Source organism: Meles meles, chromosome 13, assembly GCF_922984935.1.
Source record: "Meles meles chromosome 13, mMelMel3.1 paternal haplotype, whole genome shotgun sequence".
NCBI classification, from domain to species: domain Eukaryota; kingdom Metazoa; phylum Chordata; class Mammalia; order Carnivora; family Mustelidae; genus Meles; species Meles meles.
In genome coordinates, this window is record NC_060078.1 from 33396492 (window position 1) to 33416341 (window position 19850).

The window sequence follows — 19850 nt, forward strand, 5'->3', positions numbered from 1 at the left end:
TGAATCTTCTCAGCAACCTTGTGAGATACTAGAACCCCTACGTTGTGAGAAAAATGAGGTACAGTTATATTCAGTAGTATGCCCATGGATTCAAGGTGTCTCCTATGATAGAACTTGAGTACTATCTAGCTGAGATTCCAAAACCATGCTTTTTCTACTGTACTCCACTGTCTGTGCTTTAGGACTATATTCTGCTTCTCACTACCCAAAAGTTAAAGTAGGTCAAAGGTCAAGGTTTAATAAAGTTACTTTCACAGCAGCACCATTGAAAGCATTGGTTTTATTTTTTTAATTTTTAAAAAATTTTTTAAAGATTTTATTTATTTGACAGACAGAGATCACAATTAGGCAGAGAGGCAAGCAGAAAGGGAGGAAGGGAAGCAGGCTCCCTGCTGAGCAGAGAGCCCGATGTGGGGCTCGATCCCAAGACCCTGGGATCATGACCTGAGCTGAAGGCAGAGGATTTAACCCACTAAGCTACTCAGGCACCCCGAAAGCATTAGTTTTAAAAGGAAAAAATGCTACAAAAAATGTTATAAAAATGAAGTTACAGGACTTCATTTTTATAAAAGCAAACAAAAATTTTTAATTCTCAGTAGAATGAGTACAGGAATGAAAAGAAAGGAGGGGATGACCTTTTAGCACAAATGGTTTTGACATTTATGAGAAATATTTTCATGAATTCATGTGAAAAGAACCAGAATTGACAAAAGGTACATAGGTTATATGGCTACTTAATGTCAGACTGACAATACCAAATATTCAAAGATGATTTATAACTTCGTGTTTTTCCAACTTTCATCATTTAAGCCTCATAATAACTTCACAAAAATAGTTTTACATAGTTTACAGAGATTCAGTTGTGCAAATACTGATTCACCTGAGGTACAAAAGTGAAATATGTAGTTGATGTGATTAAAATTAATTTATAGGGGCACCCAGGTGGCTCAGTTAAGTGGCCAACTCTTGGTTTTGGCTCAGGTCATGATCTCAGGGTCCTGAGATCAAACACTGGGCTCTGCGCTCAGCAGGGAGTCTGCTTGTCCTTCTCTTCTGCTCCTCCCCTGCTCGCGCTCTCTCTCTCTTAAATAAATAAATAAAATCTTTTTAAAGAATTAATTTATACTACTGGTTAGAAAGAAACAATTGGATTTATTAAACTACTAAAGTTATGATTATATAGTTGGGCTTTCTTATATTTCTGTAGAAAGAAATTTCCTACAAATTTACTTGTTTTCAACTGGAGTATTCCTCAAATGATGTTAATATGTGACAGATTTAGTATGTTTAATATATTACGAATAATGTAAAGAAAATTTCAATGATTTATTTTTCTTAGTTAAATAGATTCTTCTGAGGTTATTGTGAGGCAAGTACATTTTGTTTATACATGCTAATTACAGATTTCAAGGATATTTTTGACATATGCATTTTTGCGATAATGTAAGGAAGGGCCTTACTATCACCAAAATAATATTTAGTTTATTGTTTTAAAAATGGTAATCTTATGTTTTGTCTAACATATACTTTAATGAAAAAACATATGGACTTTTGGAATTAAACTTATGAATGTAGAAGTTAGTATTTAAAATAAATTGTTGGGGGGCGCCTGGGTGGCTCAGTGGGTTGGGGCCTCTGCCTTCGGCTTGGGTCATGATCTCAGTGTCCTGGGATCGAGCCCCACATCGGGCTCTCTGCTCAGTGGGGACCCTGCTTCCTCCTCTCTCTGCCTCCTTGTGATCTCTGTCTGTCAAATAAATAAAATCTTTAAAAATTAATTAACTAATTAATTAATTAATTGTTGGGGCGCCTGGGTGGCTCAGATGGTTAAGAGTCTGCCTTTGGCTCAGGTCATGATCCCAGGTCCTGGGATCTAGCCCCGCATCAGGCTCCCTGCTTGGCGGCAAGCCTGCTTTTCCCTCTCCCACTCCCCCTGCTTGTGTTCCCTCTCTTGCTGTGTCTCTCTCTGCCAAATGAATAAATAAAACCTTTAAAAAAATAAATAAAATTGTTTGCAGGGTGCCTGGGTGGCTCAGTGGGTTAAGGCTTCTGCCTTCGGCTCAGGTCATGATCCTAGGGTCCTGGGATTGAGCCCCGCATCGGACTTTCTGCTCAGCGGGGAGCCTGCTTCCCCTCTCTCTTTCTCTCTCTGCCTGCCTCTCTGCCTTCTTGTGATCTCTATCTGTCAAATAAATAAATAAAATCTTTAAAAAAATAAATAAATGAACAAATAAATAGTTTGAAGCTATTTAGGCATGATACTAGTAAAAAAATTTTGTAAAACATATTAAGAAGAATAAACTTTATTGAAGGACATAAAATAAGATAAAAATAAATGCAGAGTTATAACACATTAATGAATGTGAAGACAACATTGTAAAAATTATAACTTCCCTCACATGAATTTATAAACTCCAGTGCAATGCTATTCTTAAACCCCAACAGGAGCTGCTGAATTTATTCAAAAATTTACGTGAAAGAATAAAACTATACAAATACCTAAGATAAATTTGTAGTAGAAAAGGGGGGCGGGGGGTAGTTTGCCCAAACCACATATTAAGATGTATTTTTAAACCATAATAATCAAAACAGTGAAATAATGTTCCGGAAAAATTGTAAGTTAGATTAGAGAAACATTGGATATATGGAAATTTGATGTGTGATAAAATTAGCATTGTAAATCAGGAGAAAAGGCAGACTATTCAATAAATAATGCTGTTAGGGGCACCTTGGTGGCTCAGTCATTAAACATCTGTCTTTGGTTCAGGTCATGATCCCAGGGTCCTAGGATCAAGCCCTGCATTGGGCTCCCTGCTCAGCAGGAGGCCTGCTTCTCCCTCCCTCACTCCCCTTGCTTGTGTTCTCTCTCTCTGTCTCTCTGTCAAATAAATAAAATCTCTAATAAATTAAATAAATACTGCTGTTAAAATTGACTTCTTACCTCACGGAAGTAAATTCCAGACAACATAAGGAGGAAAATGTGTAACAAAGAGCTCAAAAAGGAAAAGAAAATTTGGCCAAATTTTTATTGGAAACTAAAAACAAGGAGTGCTGCTAACTCTCTTAGCCTTCTTTTTATTTATAATAAAGAACAAAAAAATGTGGTTTTTCAAGGGATGAATAAATTGTAGTATATTCATACAGTGAAATTCTATGTGGAACTTAAAATGAATGATCCACAAATGTGATTCAATTTGGATAAATCTCAAAGCATTATTGAGCATAAAAGGCAAGTTGTAGAAGGTTGAGTACAACCATTTATGTAACATCTAAGTATATCAAAAAACCATGCCATATTTATTTAATACCATATAGCAAATTATAGCCATACTTAGTTGCTTAAAACAATAATAATCCTTTATTATCTCATGTTTTTATGGATTTGGAATTCAGGAGCAGTTTAGCCGATAATTCAGGATCTCATGGGGTTGCAATCCGATGTCAGCTAGGGTTGTAGTCATCTAAAGGTTTGACTGGGGCTGGAGGATTCAATTCTAAGGTGGCTTACAACATGGCTGAGAAGTTGGTACTGGCTTTTGATAGGAGACTCCACTTCTCAATTCTGGCTTCTCCATATGGGCTGCAGGATTGTCCTTGTGGCTACTGGATTCCCTCGAAGCAATCCAAGAGAGCAAGACAGAAGCTACAGTCTTTTATGGCATAGCCTGGGAGGTTACACACCATCACATCTGCTGTATTCTACTGATTTTTACAGACCAGCCCTGATTTGATGTGGGATAGGACCACACAAGGATGTGAATACTTAGAGGCAAGGATCTTGGAGAGCCATCTTAAAGGCTGGCTTCCATATACTACATATGGTATATTGAGCTATCTCTGTGTCTCTGCTTGTATGTATATTATGGATGGGAATGCTAGACACCAAATACCAACTTCAAGATAGTGGTTTCCGTTGGAAAAAGAAAGATTACTCTGTTTAAGTGTGGATAATGTTTTGAATGGAGTAAGGGTAGAATAAAGTAAAGATAAAAATAAAGTAAGAGTCCAATTACAATGTAGCTGATATAAGAAAGGTGGACTAAGAAGATGGTAGTAGTAGAGAGAACCAGAAGGATTAGAGATGTTTAGAAACTATAATGAAAGGACATGGTGACTGATTAGATATGAGGAATCTCATGTTCTGGTTCTAAGGGTAGTCAGGAGTATCAGACAGTTTTCTGGATTGGGCAGTAGTTAAATACTGGTGGTGGTATTGACTGAAATGAGAAATGTCAGAAATGAGTGATTCAGGGAAGATTAATTCAACTTTTAGGAATAAAAGTGTACAGGAAAAAAGTGTACAGGAAACTCAGCAGACAGTTGAATATAGGTTTGGGACATCATCAGCATTTAGATCATACCTGACAGTATGGAAGGGCATTGCCTAGAAAGTGTGTGGATTGAGAAGCACAGTGGCCAAGGACAGAGCACTTAGAAACTTTCAAACTTTCAAAAGGGATGAATATAGGAAAAAGAACCTATGAAGGAAAATTAGAAAGTATAGAAAGGACGATACAGAGCAACCAGGAGAGTATGGAATCATAGAAGCCAAAGGAAAACTTTTTATAAAGTGAAGGAGTAGGTTGACATCGTTAGATGTTGCTAAAACAAGCAAGTTAGGGCTAAAATTCCTACTGAATTTAGCAACCTAAATCATACATGACCTGGGAGAAAGTGACTTTTTAATCAATTGATGAGATCCAAAGCCACTTTGCATTGGGTTGAACTCTGTCACCTTAGTAATATCATTTAACCATGCCAGACTTTATTCTTAGCTGCAATAAAGGACATAGTCTATATGATTTCTCTGTTTCTTCCAACACTGAAAGTTTGTGCTTATAGTTTACATTTTTGGTGCATAATATTACAGAAAGGAGAAAGAAAAGAAACAGACAAGATCTTAAGTCACTGGAATCATCCATCACACATAAGGTTCAGCTCTAAGTACCTTTGCAGAAAACATCCTATATGTGCTTCCTTATTGCACCAGTTCCCTTTCATAAGTCCTTAAGATGTATACAGCTATGTTCATACATGAGATGATCTGTTTTAGAGGAATTTTACCCATTATTTTGAACACCAAATAAATTTCCCAAATGCACTTAACTTTCCCACTTAACAATTGGCTAAAAAAAACAAGCATTTTTACTCTACAACTTTTTCTGTACCTGATTCCCCAAAGACATTTTGTTTTTTGTTTTTTTTTAGGCTCTCAGCCTCTTTTTTTTTTAATTAATTAATTTATTTTTTCAGCGTAACAGTATTCATTGTTTTTGCACAACACCCAGTGCTCCATGCAACACGTGCCCTCCCTATTACCCACCACCTGGTTCCCCCAACCTCCCACCCCCGCCCCTTCAAAACCCCCAGGTTGTTTCTCAGAGTCCATAGTCTCTCATTGTTCGCCTCCCCTTCCAATTCCCCCAACTTCCTTCTCCTCTCCATCTTCCAAAAAGACATTTTGTTTTTAATGTATTCCTTCTTCAACCTCAAATGTCTGTTGTCCTTGCAGTTCTCTTCTTAGTCTGGAAAATCCCTTGCCTTTTTGTTTTTGTGCCTAAATCCACTGTCATATTCTCCTCACTATTCATACTGGTTGACCCATAATTTCTGGGTTTCTTTGAAGCAAATACTGCTGTAGAACATACTTAGATTATTTATTTTATTGATGTGGAAATCAAAGCAAAAGATTAAAAATAAATCCAACCAAAGAACTACCTGATGCAATTTACACTTAAAAAGAATATTTGTCTATAGAGAATAAGAGCTGATAACTGTCAGTAGCTTATTGTGACTTTGTTACAACCAGCAGCTATTTTACATATTGTAAAACTTGAGGAACTTGGGTAATTGGTTTTGGTTGCAAACCAAGAAATCTGACATTTACATTACAAACTAGTGTGTGGGAAAGGAGACCTGGGGATTTTTTTCAAAAGCGGTATTATAATGAAGATTTGTCAGTCCTGAAATGTGTTATTCCATGCAGAGTTTCTCAAAGCTTTCATATTTCACTCCTTTGAAAGGCTTCATGATCTTTAGTGTAAAAAGTTAAAGTGACTGAAAAAGACCTTAATTTTCTCTGTTGACTTTATCTCAGTTATTTTAAAATAGTAACCCCTAAGCACTTAACCTATGAAACATGTTTTAGTGAAAACTTCCATAGTTTTGTGTTTAAGACTCCCATCTTTTATTTAAATTCACCTTTGTCTGCTTCTTGAAATCTGGCTGAATAGTTTTTTCACATACAGAGAGAAGATAATGGGGGCGGGAATGCAGAAATAAATAAGTTAGTCATCTAATTTTATGATGCCAACATCATTACTGCTTATAGAAGAAGTGGAGATATTCGTGTTAATGGCTCTGACTTTAAGGAAACACTGGACTGCTAAGGATTCTTTTATTTAAAAAAAAAAATAGGGGGGGGTCACCTGGGTGGCTCAGTGGGTTAAGCCTCTGCCTTCAGCTCAGGTCATGATCTCAGGGTACTGGGATCAAGCCCCATATCAGGCTCAGCAGGGAGCCTGCTTCCCCGACCCCCACCTCTCTCTGCCTGCCTCTCTACCTACTTGTGATCTCTCTCTCTCTCTCTCTCTGTCAAATAAATAAATAAAATCTTTATTAAAAATAATTAAAAATAAATAAATTTTTTGAAAGATTTTATTTATTTGTTTGACAGACAGATCACAAGTAGGCAGAGAGGCAGGAAGAGAGAGAGGAGGAAGGAGGAATCAGGCTCCCTGCAGAGCAGAGAGCCCAATGTGGGGCTTGATCCCACATGATCATGGGATCATGACCAGAGCTGAAGGCAGAGTCTTTAGCCCACTGAGCCACCCTGGCACCCCTAAAAATTTTTTTAAAAAGATTTTATTTATTTGTAAGAGAGAGAAAGAGAGCACAAGCCAGGGGAGCAGTAGGCAGAGGGTAAATCAGGCTCCCTGCTGAGCAAGGAGTCCAATGCAGGACTTATTCCCAGGACCTCGGGATCATGACCTGAGCCAAAGGCAAATACTTAACCAGCTGAGCCACCCAGATGTCCCACTAAGGATTCTTTTAGAAATGAGGGGAAAAATGACAAAATTTTCAAATATCTTTAAACATTAAAATCTTTAGATAGGGGGCACCTGGCTGGCTCTGTGGGTTAAAGCCTCTGCCTTCAGCTCAGGTCATGGTCCCAGGGTCCTGGGATCGAGCCCCGCATCGGGCTCTCTGCTTGGCAGGGAGCCTGCTTCCTCCTCTCTCTCTGCCTGCCTCTCTGCCTAGTTGTGATTTCTCTCTGTCAAAGAAATAAAAATAAAAAAAAAAAAACTTTAGATAGTATTTACTGTATATTAAGTTCATATTATTATCCTTGACTTCCTCCTGCTTAGGAAATATAGACTACCCTTTTGGAAGAATTAAAGAAATAGAGATTTCTGTCTTTTTTTTTTAAGTTTTTTTTTTTAAAGATTTTATTTATTTATTTGACAGAGAGAGAGATCACAAGTAGGCAGACAGGCAGGCAGAGAGAGGGGGGAAGCAGGCTCCCTGCTGAGCAGAGAGCCTGATGTGGGGCTTGATCCCAGGAATGGAGATCATGACCAGAGCTGAAGGCAGAGGCTTAACCCACTGAGCCACCCAGGCACCACCTAATTTTTATGTAAAAATTCAAACATGTATCCACAGAGGATTCACTGCTATGGGAATTGTTGCCCTGCGGTAAACAACTAGAACACCAGACCAAATATATAAAAAACATTGTTTTTAGACATTGGATAATAAGGACAAAACTGTGATCTCTGAGAGAAGAAAAACAAATGGAATTGATTCTATGGTGCCTCAGTGCACAGCCCGAGGCTTTGGCTAAATGCTAAGCCACAAGACCAGGCTAGAATAATTTATAATAACAATTACCAGAATTTGTAAAATGGATAATTCTTAGTGCTCATACAGGGCCAGAAATTATTTGACTTCCCTCCAGTCAGAGAAGAGACATCACTGAATTTATGAACATTCAATGTTCATTGAATCTTATTAGTAGGGCCAAATTTGGCCCTGTAATAAAGGAATCTCTAGATCTGTCCTAAGAAACTTTCTAAGGGACTTAAAAGGATCAAAATAATATGCAAAAACCTGTACAAGATCCAGCACTGAACAATGTAAAAGTAATGATGTCTAACCTCGAATCAAAACTTACTAGATATATGAAGAATGGGTGGGGGGGGGGAGAAAAAGAAAAATTAGTCAATAGAAACAGATATAGAAACAACAGAGATGATGGAATTAACAGACAAGGATTTTAAAATAGTTATTATAAATGTGATCTTTATATTTGGGGGAAAAGGAAAACAAACATAATATGAAGAAAAACAGAAGATATAAAAATAAACAGATGTACCTTCTAGGGTTGAAATAAATAATATCTGAGATGAAAAGCAGTTATAGATGGAATTAACAGATTTAGACACTGCAGAAGAAAATATCATTGACAGTGAAGTGCATAGCAGTTAAAACTGTCCAAAATGAAGAGAACCTTATATGAAGAGAACCTTAGTGCCCTGTGAGACAACACTGCATTGTCTAATATAAGTATAACTGGAATCCCAGAAGGAAAGGGGTACGAGCTAGAAAAAATATTTGAGTAATGGCCAAAATTTTCTTCAAATTTGATGAAAACTATGAGTTCACAGAGCTAAGAAATTTAATAACTTAGGAAACCTAGAAAGGAATATTGTAATCAAATTGTTGGAAACCAGTGATAAAGAGAAAATATTCAAAGTAACCACAGGAAAAAAGACATATGTACAGAGGAATAAAGAAGAATATACATGAACTTATCATATGCTAGGCAAACTGGAAGACCTAAGCTCTTTAGAGTGCTAAAAAAAGAAAAAAGTGTCCACCTAGAATTTTTTTTTTTTTTAAACATTTATTTGACAGAGACAGATCACAAGTAGATAGAGAGGCAGGCAGAGAGAGAGAGAGGGAAGCAGGCTCCCTTCTGAGCAGAGAGCCCTATGTGGGACTTGATCCCAGGACCCCGAGATCATGACCTGAGCCGAAGGCAGCGGCTTAACCCACTGAGCCACCCAGGCGCCCCACCTAGAATTTTTTACACAGCAAATTTTTCTTCAAAAGTGAAGGTGAAATAAACTTCAGAGTTCCCAAAAGTGAGGAGAATTTATTGTCAACACATCTGCCCAACAAGAAATGTTTAAGGAAGCTTTTCAGGCAAAAGGAAAATGATATTAAATAGTGCTTCACAGCCTAATGCTAACTTATCATCTTTAAATCTTGGTTGCTCATGTAAAAAATTTACATGAGCTTTAAAATTTATTTATTTAAAAAATTCATATGAAAATTATTTCAAAAGAGTTCCTTTATTCAGACACTTGTTTTAGTGACTAAGGCTTTTTTTTTTCCCGTTGAGGAAAAAGATAAGGAAATGGGAATTCTGTTTTGTAATGTAGAAAATCTTTTCAGATTTATAGCTTATGATAATGTTTCCTTTAATAATTTTTGTTAGAAAATCCCAAGTAGTTGAATTTGGCTTCTAGCTGACCTCAGGATGATGTTCAAGAGAACATAAAAAGAATTTTTTAATATATCATAATATATTCATATTGCATAAGAGAATACTTATTTATCAAGCACCTTGGAAATAATAATTATACCATAAATATGAATTAACTATCCTTATGAAAGGGTCTCACTTTTTAATGTATTTTCACATATTATTCCCCGGGGATTCTCGAAAGCTGTGGCTACTAAGAGCCACCTCCTACAGGTTAGGGAACTTATATTCACCAACACCAAAATCTTTATCTCAGATTTCTGGGCAAGTCTCTCCCTGACCTACTTAGAATCTAATCTTTTGCATGTTTTTTTTTTTCTTCTGAAAAGTGAATTGTGTGAGCCATATGATTGATCTTCCATAAGCCAGTTCTCAGAATAACCTTCAACTAAAGCTAAAGGGCATATTCTTGAAACCTTTGAAAATATTTTAAACCACGTTGATAATAATAGACCTTACATAAGACTAGTAATACTGTAGCTTTAACTTATAGTGAAATCTGATTATCATATGATTATGGGTCTTTTTCATTCAGATGTGACAGTGGTGTATCAAAACGGGTTACCTGTGATATCTGTGAGGCTACCATCCCGGCGTGAACGCTGCCAGTTCACACTCAAACCTATCTCAGACTCGGTTGGTGTGTTTTTACGACAACTGCAAGAAGAGGATCGGGGAATTGACAGAGTTGCAATCTATTCACCAGGTACAGTCACATTCATTTTAATTCCCACCCAACCCTCATTTCACCCCAGACTACTTCTATGTGCATGCACACAGACACACACCCCACTGCGAAAGAACACCCCACTCTTAACTTTAGAGCATATTTTTTTGCTTAACAAATGTCAGGAGACAGTAATTTCTCTCCCAGGTTGCAAAGTATAATTGTTCGATTTTAGGACTGTATATATACAAAAAGTCTCATTCAGGAGCATCTCACATATAATGCCCCAGGCAAAGATGAGCAGTCAATCACATTTTATGTTATTAACTTTATTACATAGGCATAAAATAAATTCTTCTAGTGGTTGAGCCCTCATCTCTGGAGATACAAAGTGTTAGGACTTCTTTTTAGATCTTCTGTCTTTCACATGAAAGTTTACAAAATTAAGACATATGTGATTGGAAAGGAATGGCACTAAAAATTCCCATTTGACATGATATCTATCCTACTTATTTATTTAAGTACCTTGGTTTTTTTCCCCATTCTTTGAAAAATCTTAAACCTACAGAAAACATAAAAGACTATATAGGAAGTACCTATTTACCCTCGGATTTACCAGTTGTTAATAATTTGCCACATTTCTATACTTTAAGTAGTTTAAATATACTTAATTTTCATCTTATCTAGTAATATAATTAGTAGACCAGAATGGTGTACTTTACTGACCCTAACATCTGTCCCTACCAAATTACTTTTACTCAACCAACTTCCATCATAGATAGATATATGACATCCATTCAGCTCTCCCAGAGACCCTAGATTTCCACATAACACCTATAGATCTATGTAATTATTTTACTTATTCATAAAGTTCTGTTAGAAAAGTATATTGTTAAATCTTCATGGGCTTGAGATCATGAAAGCAAAAAGCTCAGGTAATAAAAGCTTTGTTTAGCATAGACCTTGGGGATGAGGCAAAAGTGAACTAGAATTTAAAAGAGGAGATATAATTTTTAAAATTGACTTTGAGGATTGCTTTTTCCTGCTCATTCTCAAATAATTGTGGTCATATGACAAGTTTAAATTTTTACATTTAAATTTTTCACAGATGGCGTTCGAGTTGCTGCCTCAACAGGGATAGACCTCCTACTCCTTGATGACTTTAAGCTGGTCATTAATGACTTAACGTATCATGTACGACCACCAAAGAGAGGTAAAAAGTAATCTAAGGTCAGAGAAATGTGGAAGGGCTTTTGGAAAGAACTTTGTTTTTCCCTGCATAACCTTGAGAAGCAGATAATATTCAAAGAAACTGAAAGTCTTACATCCAGATAAACTCTTTCAGTTGAACAACTCATTGGGTACCTCACTCTTGAGTACTTGGCTAGTACGCTGACTGAAACTTGGATTCTGCCTTGGACACTAGAATGCTTTATTATTGGATATTGTCACTCTTTCACAGAAATGGATATTCCACGTAAATTAAGCTCCTTCCCTCTATACGAGCTAAAAGTCACATTATTTTAATAACATTGCAGGAGGAATCTTTTAAAAATAAATAGGACTTTTAAAAAAAAATAGGACTTTCCTATCCTCTTAAACATTTGTAACAGGAATTAATCTTTTTTTTTTTCCTTTCATGGCTCAAGGTCAGTAGCGTGAAAGTCAATTAGTGTGTAATAGTAGTCCTTTGGAACTTCTGATTTGTATATTTTTTATATAAAAATTGTAGTATTTGCCTCAGAGCAAATTTTTTTAAAAGATTTTATTTATGTATTTGACAGAGAGAGAGCATAAGTAGGCAGAGCAGCAGGCAGAGGGAGAGGAAGAGGCAGGCTCCCTGCTGAACAGAGAGCCGGGTGTGGGGCTTGATCCCAGGACCCTGGGATCATGACCTGAGCCAAAAGCAGATGCTTGCTGCCTGAGCCACCCAGGCGCCCCTTCAGGTGGACATTTTAAGAGGGTGCCCCTAAAAAACTTAGTAATCAAGATAAATAATATTTTAATGAACTGTTTTAAAGTTAATGCAAAAAAACCCATGATGAACAAAATATCAAAAATTTAAATGGGGCGCCTGGGTGGCTCAGTGGGTTAGGCCACTGCCTTCGGCTCAGGTCATGATCTCGGGGTCCTGGGATCGAGTCCCGCATCGGGCTCTCTGCTCAGCAGGGAGCCTGCTTCCCCCTCTCTCTCTCTGCCTGCCTCTCTGCCTACTTGTGATCTCTCTCTGTCAAATAAATAAATAAAATAAAATAAAATAAATCTTTAAAAAAAAATTTAAATGAAGGCAGTTGGTATTGCTGATTTTTCTTTTTATCCCAGACTCTAATCTGCCTCTGCACAGTACTGATGCTAGATAGTTCTCTAAAATAGCGTTCGATTTGGGTCTTTTTTGGTCACTTTTCTCTCTCTGCCCTTGATCTTTATCGTCAATGACTGCTGTTGTTCATGCCCCTTCCATTATCACCAGCCTCCTAAGATGTCCGTTCTTTTCAATTCTGCTTTTGAGAATTTTGTCTAAGGTAGAAAATGTTCTCAGTGAAAGCGTGAACATTGAAAGCCTCCAAAATCTGGTCCACATCTAATTTAAAAGTTTTTGTCTTTCTCTTACATGTTGTCTACTTTTCCTCTGCCCTCTATTCCTTTGCTTTTTTCTGAACTGTGCCATTCTTTGCCATCTCAGTGTTTGCTCACCTTTCTCTAAGGTGCCTTTTTTCTTTCTTCCTAACCTGTTCCTTGTGTCAAAATTGTCAAGGTCGGCTCTTTCATGAAGGTTTTTAATAATCCTATTCTTTCTGTTCTTTCTCACTCTGACTCCCAGCCAACCAGAAGTGACTAATCTGTTCTCTGAATTCTTATTCCTCTTCTTTGTTAATGCTCAGGTAGAAGGCACTGTGATTTTTGTGTCCTGCATTGACTCAGGTGGTCATTCTGTGTTGAGTGAAATAAGTGAGTTAAGGTGGTAGCATTTTGGCTGTTCAAAAGGCAGATTCTCTTCTGTGTGCAAGCTAGCTGAAATGAAACTAGCTTAGAAAAAGTCTAGTAAATACAGCGAGAATGGGAAAGTAGGCTTTAAAGAGTAAGCCATTACTGAACCAGACTTTATTACATTGGAATAACTGGATATGTAGACTGGGGATTGGTAGCTACATGCCAGCTATGCTGATATGTTTTTCTTTATTCCCTGATTTGGGGACTAGAAGTTCTCTTTAAAATAACAGAAGTACAGGCCTTAGTTTACTCAGTTTTTGGTTATTGTTGTTGTTCTTTAAATTTGCTCTTTCTTTTCCAGCTTTATTGACATATAATTGATATATAGCATTGTAAGTTTAAGGTACACAGTGTGATGATTTGATACACTTTAATATTACAAAATGATTACAACAATAGGATTAATTAACACCTCCATCACCTCACCTAATTACTTGTGTGAGTATGTGTGGTGACAACACTTAAGGTCTACTCTCAGTCAATTTCAAGTATACAATACAATATTGTTAACTATAGTCACCGTGCTCTACAGTAGATCCCCAGAACTTACTCCATCTTACAATTGGAAGTTTGGCTACTCTTTGACTGGCCATACCATAATACCATATAATCCAGTAATCCCACTTTCGGATATATAACCAGGAAATGAAATCAGGATCTCAAAGAAATACCTGCACTCCCATATTCATTGAAGCATTATTCATAGTAGTGAAGATATAAAAACAACCTAATTATCTGTTTGCAGATGAATGGATAAAGGAGATGTGGTACATACATATAATGGAATGTTATTCGGCTGTGAAAAAAAAGGAAACCTGCCGTTTGTGACAGACTGGGTAGACCTTGAGAGCATTCTACTTAGGAGTATTTTGTGTGTGTATGTGAATTGCTTAGAGAATTCATTCTATTTAAATTTACTGTTAGTAAAATTTTAAAAGTTCACTAATACATCCTTACATAAAATATAATAAGGAGGACAGTAAGCTTCTATATATTATGTTGTGGAAAACTAGGGGCTTTTAATCAATAACTAATTCTGATCATCTTGTCTAATACTGTGTTTTCAAAGCAGAAATGAATATTTTAGATTTTTAAGTAGGGTTATTCCCAAGTTGAATGAAAAGTAAAGGTAGAAAATGGAAGGGGGAGATATTCTCTTTGATTCTCTGCTAATCAATTCATCATTCTAACAACTTTATCTACATCTTTATCTATATCTCAGAGTTCTAGCAGGCTTCCCTAGAAGTCAGTTCGAATATGAAGTTTGTGGGCTACTGGCTGGCTCACTTGGTAGAGCATGCAACTGTGGATCTTGGGATTATGAATTTGAGCCCCAATTTTAGTGTATAGATTACCTAAAAATAAAAGCTTTTTTTAGTTTGCAAGGGTCAAAAGTCTTTAATTCATGGTATAATTATAAATTGAAATGTGAAATTTGGTAATTCAATAGCATTGGTATAGAATTTTAAAATATCTTTTTTAAAAAGATTATTTATGAGAGAGAGAGAGCGACCGCACGAGTCAGGGGAAGGGCAGAGAGAGATAATCTCAAGCAGACTCCTTACTGAGTGTAGAGCCCTATACAGGGGTATGACCCATGAGATCAAAACCCGAGCCAAAACCAAGAGCCTGTCACTCAACCACCTGAGCCACCCAGGTGCCCCTAAGATATCTTTTCAGTATTTAAAATGTTTTCAAGGGCACCTAGGTGGCTCAGTTGGTTAAGCAGCTGCCTTCGAAACAGGTCATGATCCTGAGGTCCTGGGATCAAGCCCTATGTTGGGCTCCCTGCTCAGTGGGGAACCTACTTCTCCCTCTCTCTCAAATAAATCAATAAAATCTAAAAAAAATTTTTTCATACATCATAGCTTTCTTAATTCTGTTATTAAACAATGAGAAATTGTGCCATTACATACCATTTCTCAGAGAAGCCAAACTTTTAAAACATAGTAAAAATCAAAACCACAGGAAACAACAAGTGTTGGTGAGGATATAAAGAAAAAGGAGACTAATACAGCCAGTTAAAAACAGTTAAAATAGTTAAAAATAAAAGTACTCTATGATGAAGTCATCGCATTACTGGGTATTTACCCCCAAAATACAAAAACAATTCAAAGGAATACATGTACCCCTATGTTTATAGCAGCATTGTTTACAATAGCCATATTATGGAAGCACCCCCAGTGTCCACTGATAGATGAATGGGTGAAGAAGATATGGTGCATATATGTATACAATGGAGTATTATTCAGCCGTTAAAGAGAACAAAGTCTTGCCTTTTGCAATGACATGGGATGGAGCTAGAGAGTGTAATGCTAAGTGAAATGAGTCATAGAAAGACAAATACCATATGATTTCACTCATGTGGAATTTAAGAAAAAGAAATGAACAAAGGAGAAAGACAAACCAAGAAACAGACTCTTAACTAAAGAGAACAAACTGATGGTTACGAGAGGTAAGGCGGGGGGATCAGTGAAACAGGTCAGGGGATGAAGGAGGGCACTTGTTATGATGAGCACCAGGTGTTGTATGGAAGTGTTGGATCGCTATATTGTACACCTGAAACTAATATAACGCTGTATGTTAACTATATGAGAATTTAAATTTTTTTAAAATATCTTAAAAAAATAGTAAGGAAAATCATTTCCTTTTGATAATGTATAAAATAGGTTTTAATTTTGTTTCCACCATATTATCTTCCTCTCCCGCTGTGAGGAAGATATTACTGGCATCCAAGTCACCACACTTTTTCAACTGCATCAAGAGAGCAGTATGAATTTTTGTGTTTGAGAAAGTTGGCAATCATCCAGATGAGTAGGCATATTCCTCTTCCCCACATACTCTTTTTTTTTTTTTTAAGATTTTATTTATTTATTTGACAGACAGAGATCACAAGTAGGCAGAGAGGCAGGCAGAGAAAGAGGAGGAAGCAGGCTCCCCACGGAGCAGAGAGCCCGAAGTGGGGCTCAATCCCAGGACTTTGGGATCATGACCTGAGCCGAAGGCAGAGGCTTTAGCCCAGTGAGCCACCCAGGCGCCCCTCCACATACTCTTTTTAGTGAAAAGGCTAAACAGAAAAGAAACTGAAGGTACTAGAGCTCAGGTATCAAATGAGAGGAACACGAGGATTTTATATATATATGGAGCAATGGAACAAATCTAATAAAAGAGTTAATGAAGGAGAACTTTTCTAGGACAGTTTTTTAAGTTTTGAATTCTGCCAACACCGCCCCCCCACCACCGTTTAACTTTCACTTCTCTCCTATTTTCCTTTTCCCTGTTTGTTTTTTTTAAGACTTTATTTGTCAGAGAGAGACCAAGTGCCTGTGCACAAGGAGGAGGAGCAGCAGGCAGAGGGAGAAGCAGGCTCCCCACTGAGCAAGGAGCCTGATGTGGGACTCCATCCTAGGACTCTGGGATCATGACCTGAGCTGAAGGCAGATGTGTAATGGACTGAGCCACCCAGGCGTCCCTTTCATTTCCCTGTTGGTAGCACTTTAGAACTAAAAATGCTGTATGTTGTGTATCAGTAAACCTGAACTTTACACACTTACACCAGGCACTGAGAATAAAGGGCTTATTGATAGAGGATCTAATAAAGGCCCATTTAATGTGTATGTGGGATTGACAGTCCATAAGTATTATGGATACCTAAGTGCTGACAACCCTTGTACCTAAGCCCAAAACTGAAAGGGAAGAGGCAGAAAAAACCAAGGGGGCAGGTCATAGCACTAAGGCTAGCTATAAGCATCATTGCGCTCTTTTGGCTACCATAGCTGTGTATGGCTGGATTGCCCTCTGCCCACTGCAGAATGAGAAGAGTAACTGTTTTAGCAATTAGATTATTTAAACCTAACCTAAATCTAGAATGGAGGGAGGAATATGGAAAGGGAGTACAAAAGGTCTTTTATCTCAGTCCTTGGTGAAGTAGTAATTAAACTACCTTCCACTTAGTTATTGGGGAGGAAGAGAATATAATCTAACTCACTGGTTGTTGAAAGTTGTTGTGATAAGGAGAATCATTTTGATTGGCACCACTAAGCCCTTTCCCCATATATCCATCCAGAGGATATTGGGGCCCTTGCTTCTCTCTTAATGATGTAAATGTCTTGAGAGGAACAGTTAAATGGGCAAACTAAATACAAACAGTAACAAATACTTTATCAGAGACTCAATCAAAGTCCTTCTCAAACCATTCTAGTAGCTGAAAAGACTTCTAATCCTTGTTGGTTAACACATCTCCTTGCCTTTCTGTACCTGAATTTCCTGGCACTGATGACATGTGCAGAAATGTTAACAAATATCTCATTGCATTTTTAGTGAAGCATACACAAGTCATCCAAAAGTGTTATTGTTAAGCCATTAGCAGATTTGTCTTCTTTCATAATTTCATCTCCAAATATGTGGGCAAATTTTTCTGGGTCAAGGATTTGAGGTTGATGTTTTCCTCCACTATGACAATACTTTGGAACCATATTCTTCCTGACAAGAAAATCTAACAAAATAAAGCCAATTTTCTTGAGTTTACTGGGGCTTTAGTAGTTGAACATCTGTGAGATTGATCTTTGAATTATCATTTCATGGTTTTTTAATTGCTGTTAGAAGGTGTGTGATTGCACATTAAATTTTTTTATTTGTTTGGAATAGGTAGTACATTCACAAGGTTAACTCCCAAAGTCAAAAAATGTATGGGGAAAAGTTTTCTTTTCCTTGTTCTACATCCACCCTTTGCTCCTTCTGTACCAGCAAGCACAGTTCTTAGTTTCTTATGTTTCTTGACAAATATTATTGATGGATTTGTCAGAAAATATGAATGCATAACTTTTTTCCCTTTTTATAACATGTTTTATATATATATGTTATAATATAATAATGGCATACATATATACATACATAGTATTTGTATCAGTCCGGGTTCAGTTGGGGAGGCAGAACCATATAGGTATTTTGGAATAAGATATTTATTATAGGACTGAGACCTTATGTGATTGTAGATGAAGCTGAAGAAGTAAGAGTGGATTCTGAGGAAGATGGTGGTGGAATAGGAGGACCCTAGACCACCTCCTCCCATTAGTACACTAGATAATTATCAAATCATCCTAAATACCCCAGAAATCATCCTAAGGACTGACAAAACAAACTCCACACCTAAAGGGAGAGAAGATGGGGTGCCTGGGTAGTTCAGTCAGTTAAGTGTCTGCCATTGTATGGCTCAGGTCATAATCCCAGGGTCCTGTGATCAAGCCCCACATTGGGTTCCCAGCTCAGCAGGAGAGTCTCCTTCTCCTGTTCCCTCTACCCCTTCCCCTGCTCATGCTCACTCACTCTCTATCTCATTCACCCTCTCAAATAAATAAAAATCTTTTTTAAAAAAATGGGAGAGAAGAGACTACATTGAAGAGGGAGCAGCAGACATAGCTGGGTTTTGTAACACACAGAAGCAGGCAGAGACTAACACAAAATGAGAAGACAGAGGAATTTATCCCAAATGAAAGAACAAGATAAAGCTGCAGCTAGAGATCTAAGCAAACTTATAAGTAACACACCTGCTGGAGAATTTAAAGCAGCAATCATAAGGATACTCACTGGGCTTGAGAAAAGAATGGAAGAGATCACTGAGAACCTTACCACAGAGATAAAAGAGTTAAAAAGGAATCAGACAGTGGCACCTGGGTGGCTCAGATGGTTAAGCATTTGCCTTCAGCTTAGGTCATGATCCCAGGGTTCTGAGATCGAGCCCTGTATTTACCGGGGGGGGGGGGGGGGTGTCCCTGCTCAGTGGGGAGTCTGCTTCTACTTCTCCCTCTGTGCCTCCCCACCTCATGCTCTCTCTCCCCCTCGCTCTCTCTCAGATAAATAAATAAATAAATCTTTAAAAAGGAAATCGGACATGAAGAGTGCAATAAACTAAAAGCATGCTTGATGTGATGAACAGCAGCCTGGAAGAAGCAGAGGAACAAATTAATTAGCTAGAAGACAGTAATGGAAAGCAATGAAGCTAAACAAAAGAGAGAAAGTATTACACAAAATAAGAATAGATTTAGGGAATTCAGGGACTCCATCAAACATAATAACATGTAAGTATTTTAGTAGTCCCAGAAGAAGAGAGAGAAAAGAGGGCAGAAAATGTATTTGAGGAAATAATAGCTGGAAACTTCTCTAACCTGGGGAAGGAAACAGACATCCTGATCCAGGAGGCACCATAATACTCCCATCAATATCAACAAAAGCAGATCCACACCAAGATACATTGTAACTAAATTTCCCAAATGTAATTATAAAAGATTCTTGAAATGGTAAGGCAAAAGAAGCCAGTAACTTACAAGGGAAAACCCATAAAGCTAGCAAGAGATTTTCAACAGATACTTGCAAGCCAGAAGGGATAGGCATGATACAGGCAAAGTGCTGAATCGGAAAAATCTTCAGCCAACAATACTCTATCCAGCAAGGCTATTGTTCAGAATAGAAGGAGAGGTAAAGAGTTTCCAGACAAACAAGTTAAATGAATTCATGACCACCAAACCAACCCTATAAGAAATATTAAAGGGGACTTACTGAGTGGAAAGGGGAGACCAAACGTGACAGTATAAAAGGCAGAAAACACAAAAGCAGTAAAAAAGTATTTCCATAAAAATTCCAGGA

General features: G+C 37.4%; 1 protein-coding gene across 1 annotated transcript in view; it reads left to right on the forward strand.

Annotated features, from left to right (window-relative positions):
* Positions 1–19850, forward strand: part of MCU (mitochondrial calcium uniporter) — a 205045-nt gene that overhangs the window by 170289 nt on the left and 14906 nt on the right. The window contains exons 3-4 of the mRNA XM_046027009.1: positions 10086–10256; positions 11326–11430. Of these exons, the coding sequence (XP_045882965.1) occupies positions 10086–10256; positions 11326–11430 (276 nt within the window). The remainder of the gene's footprint in view (positions 1–10085; positions 10257–11325; positions 11431–19850) is intronic.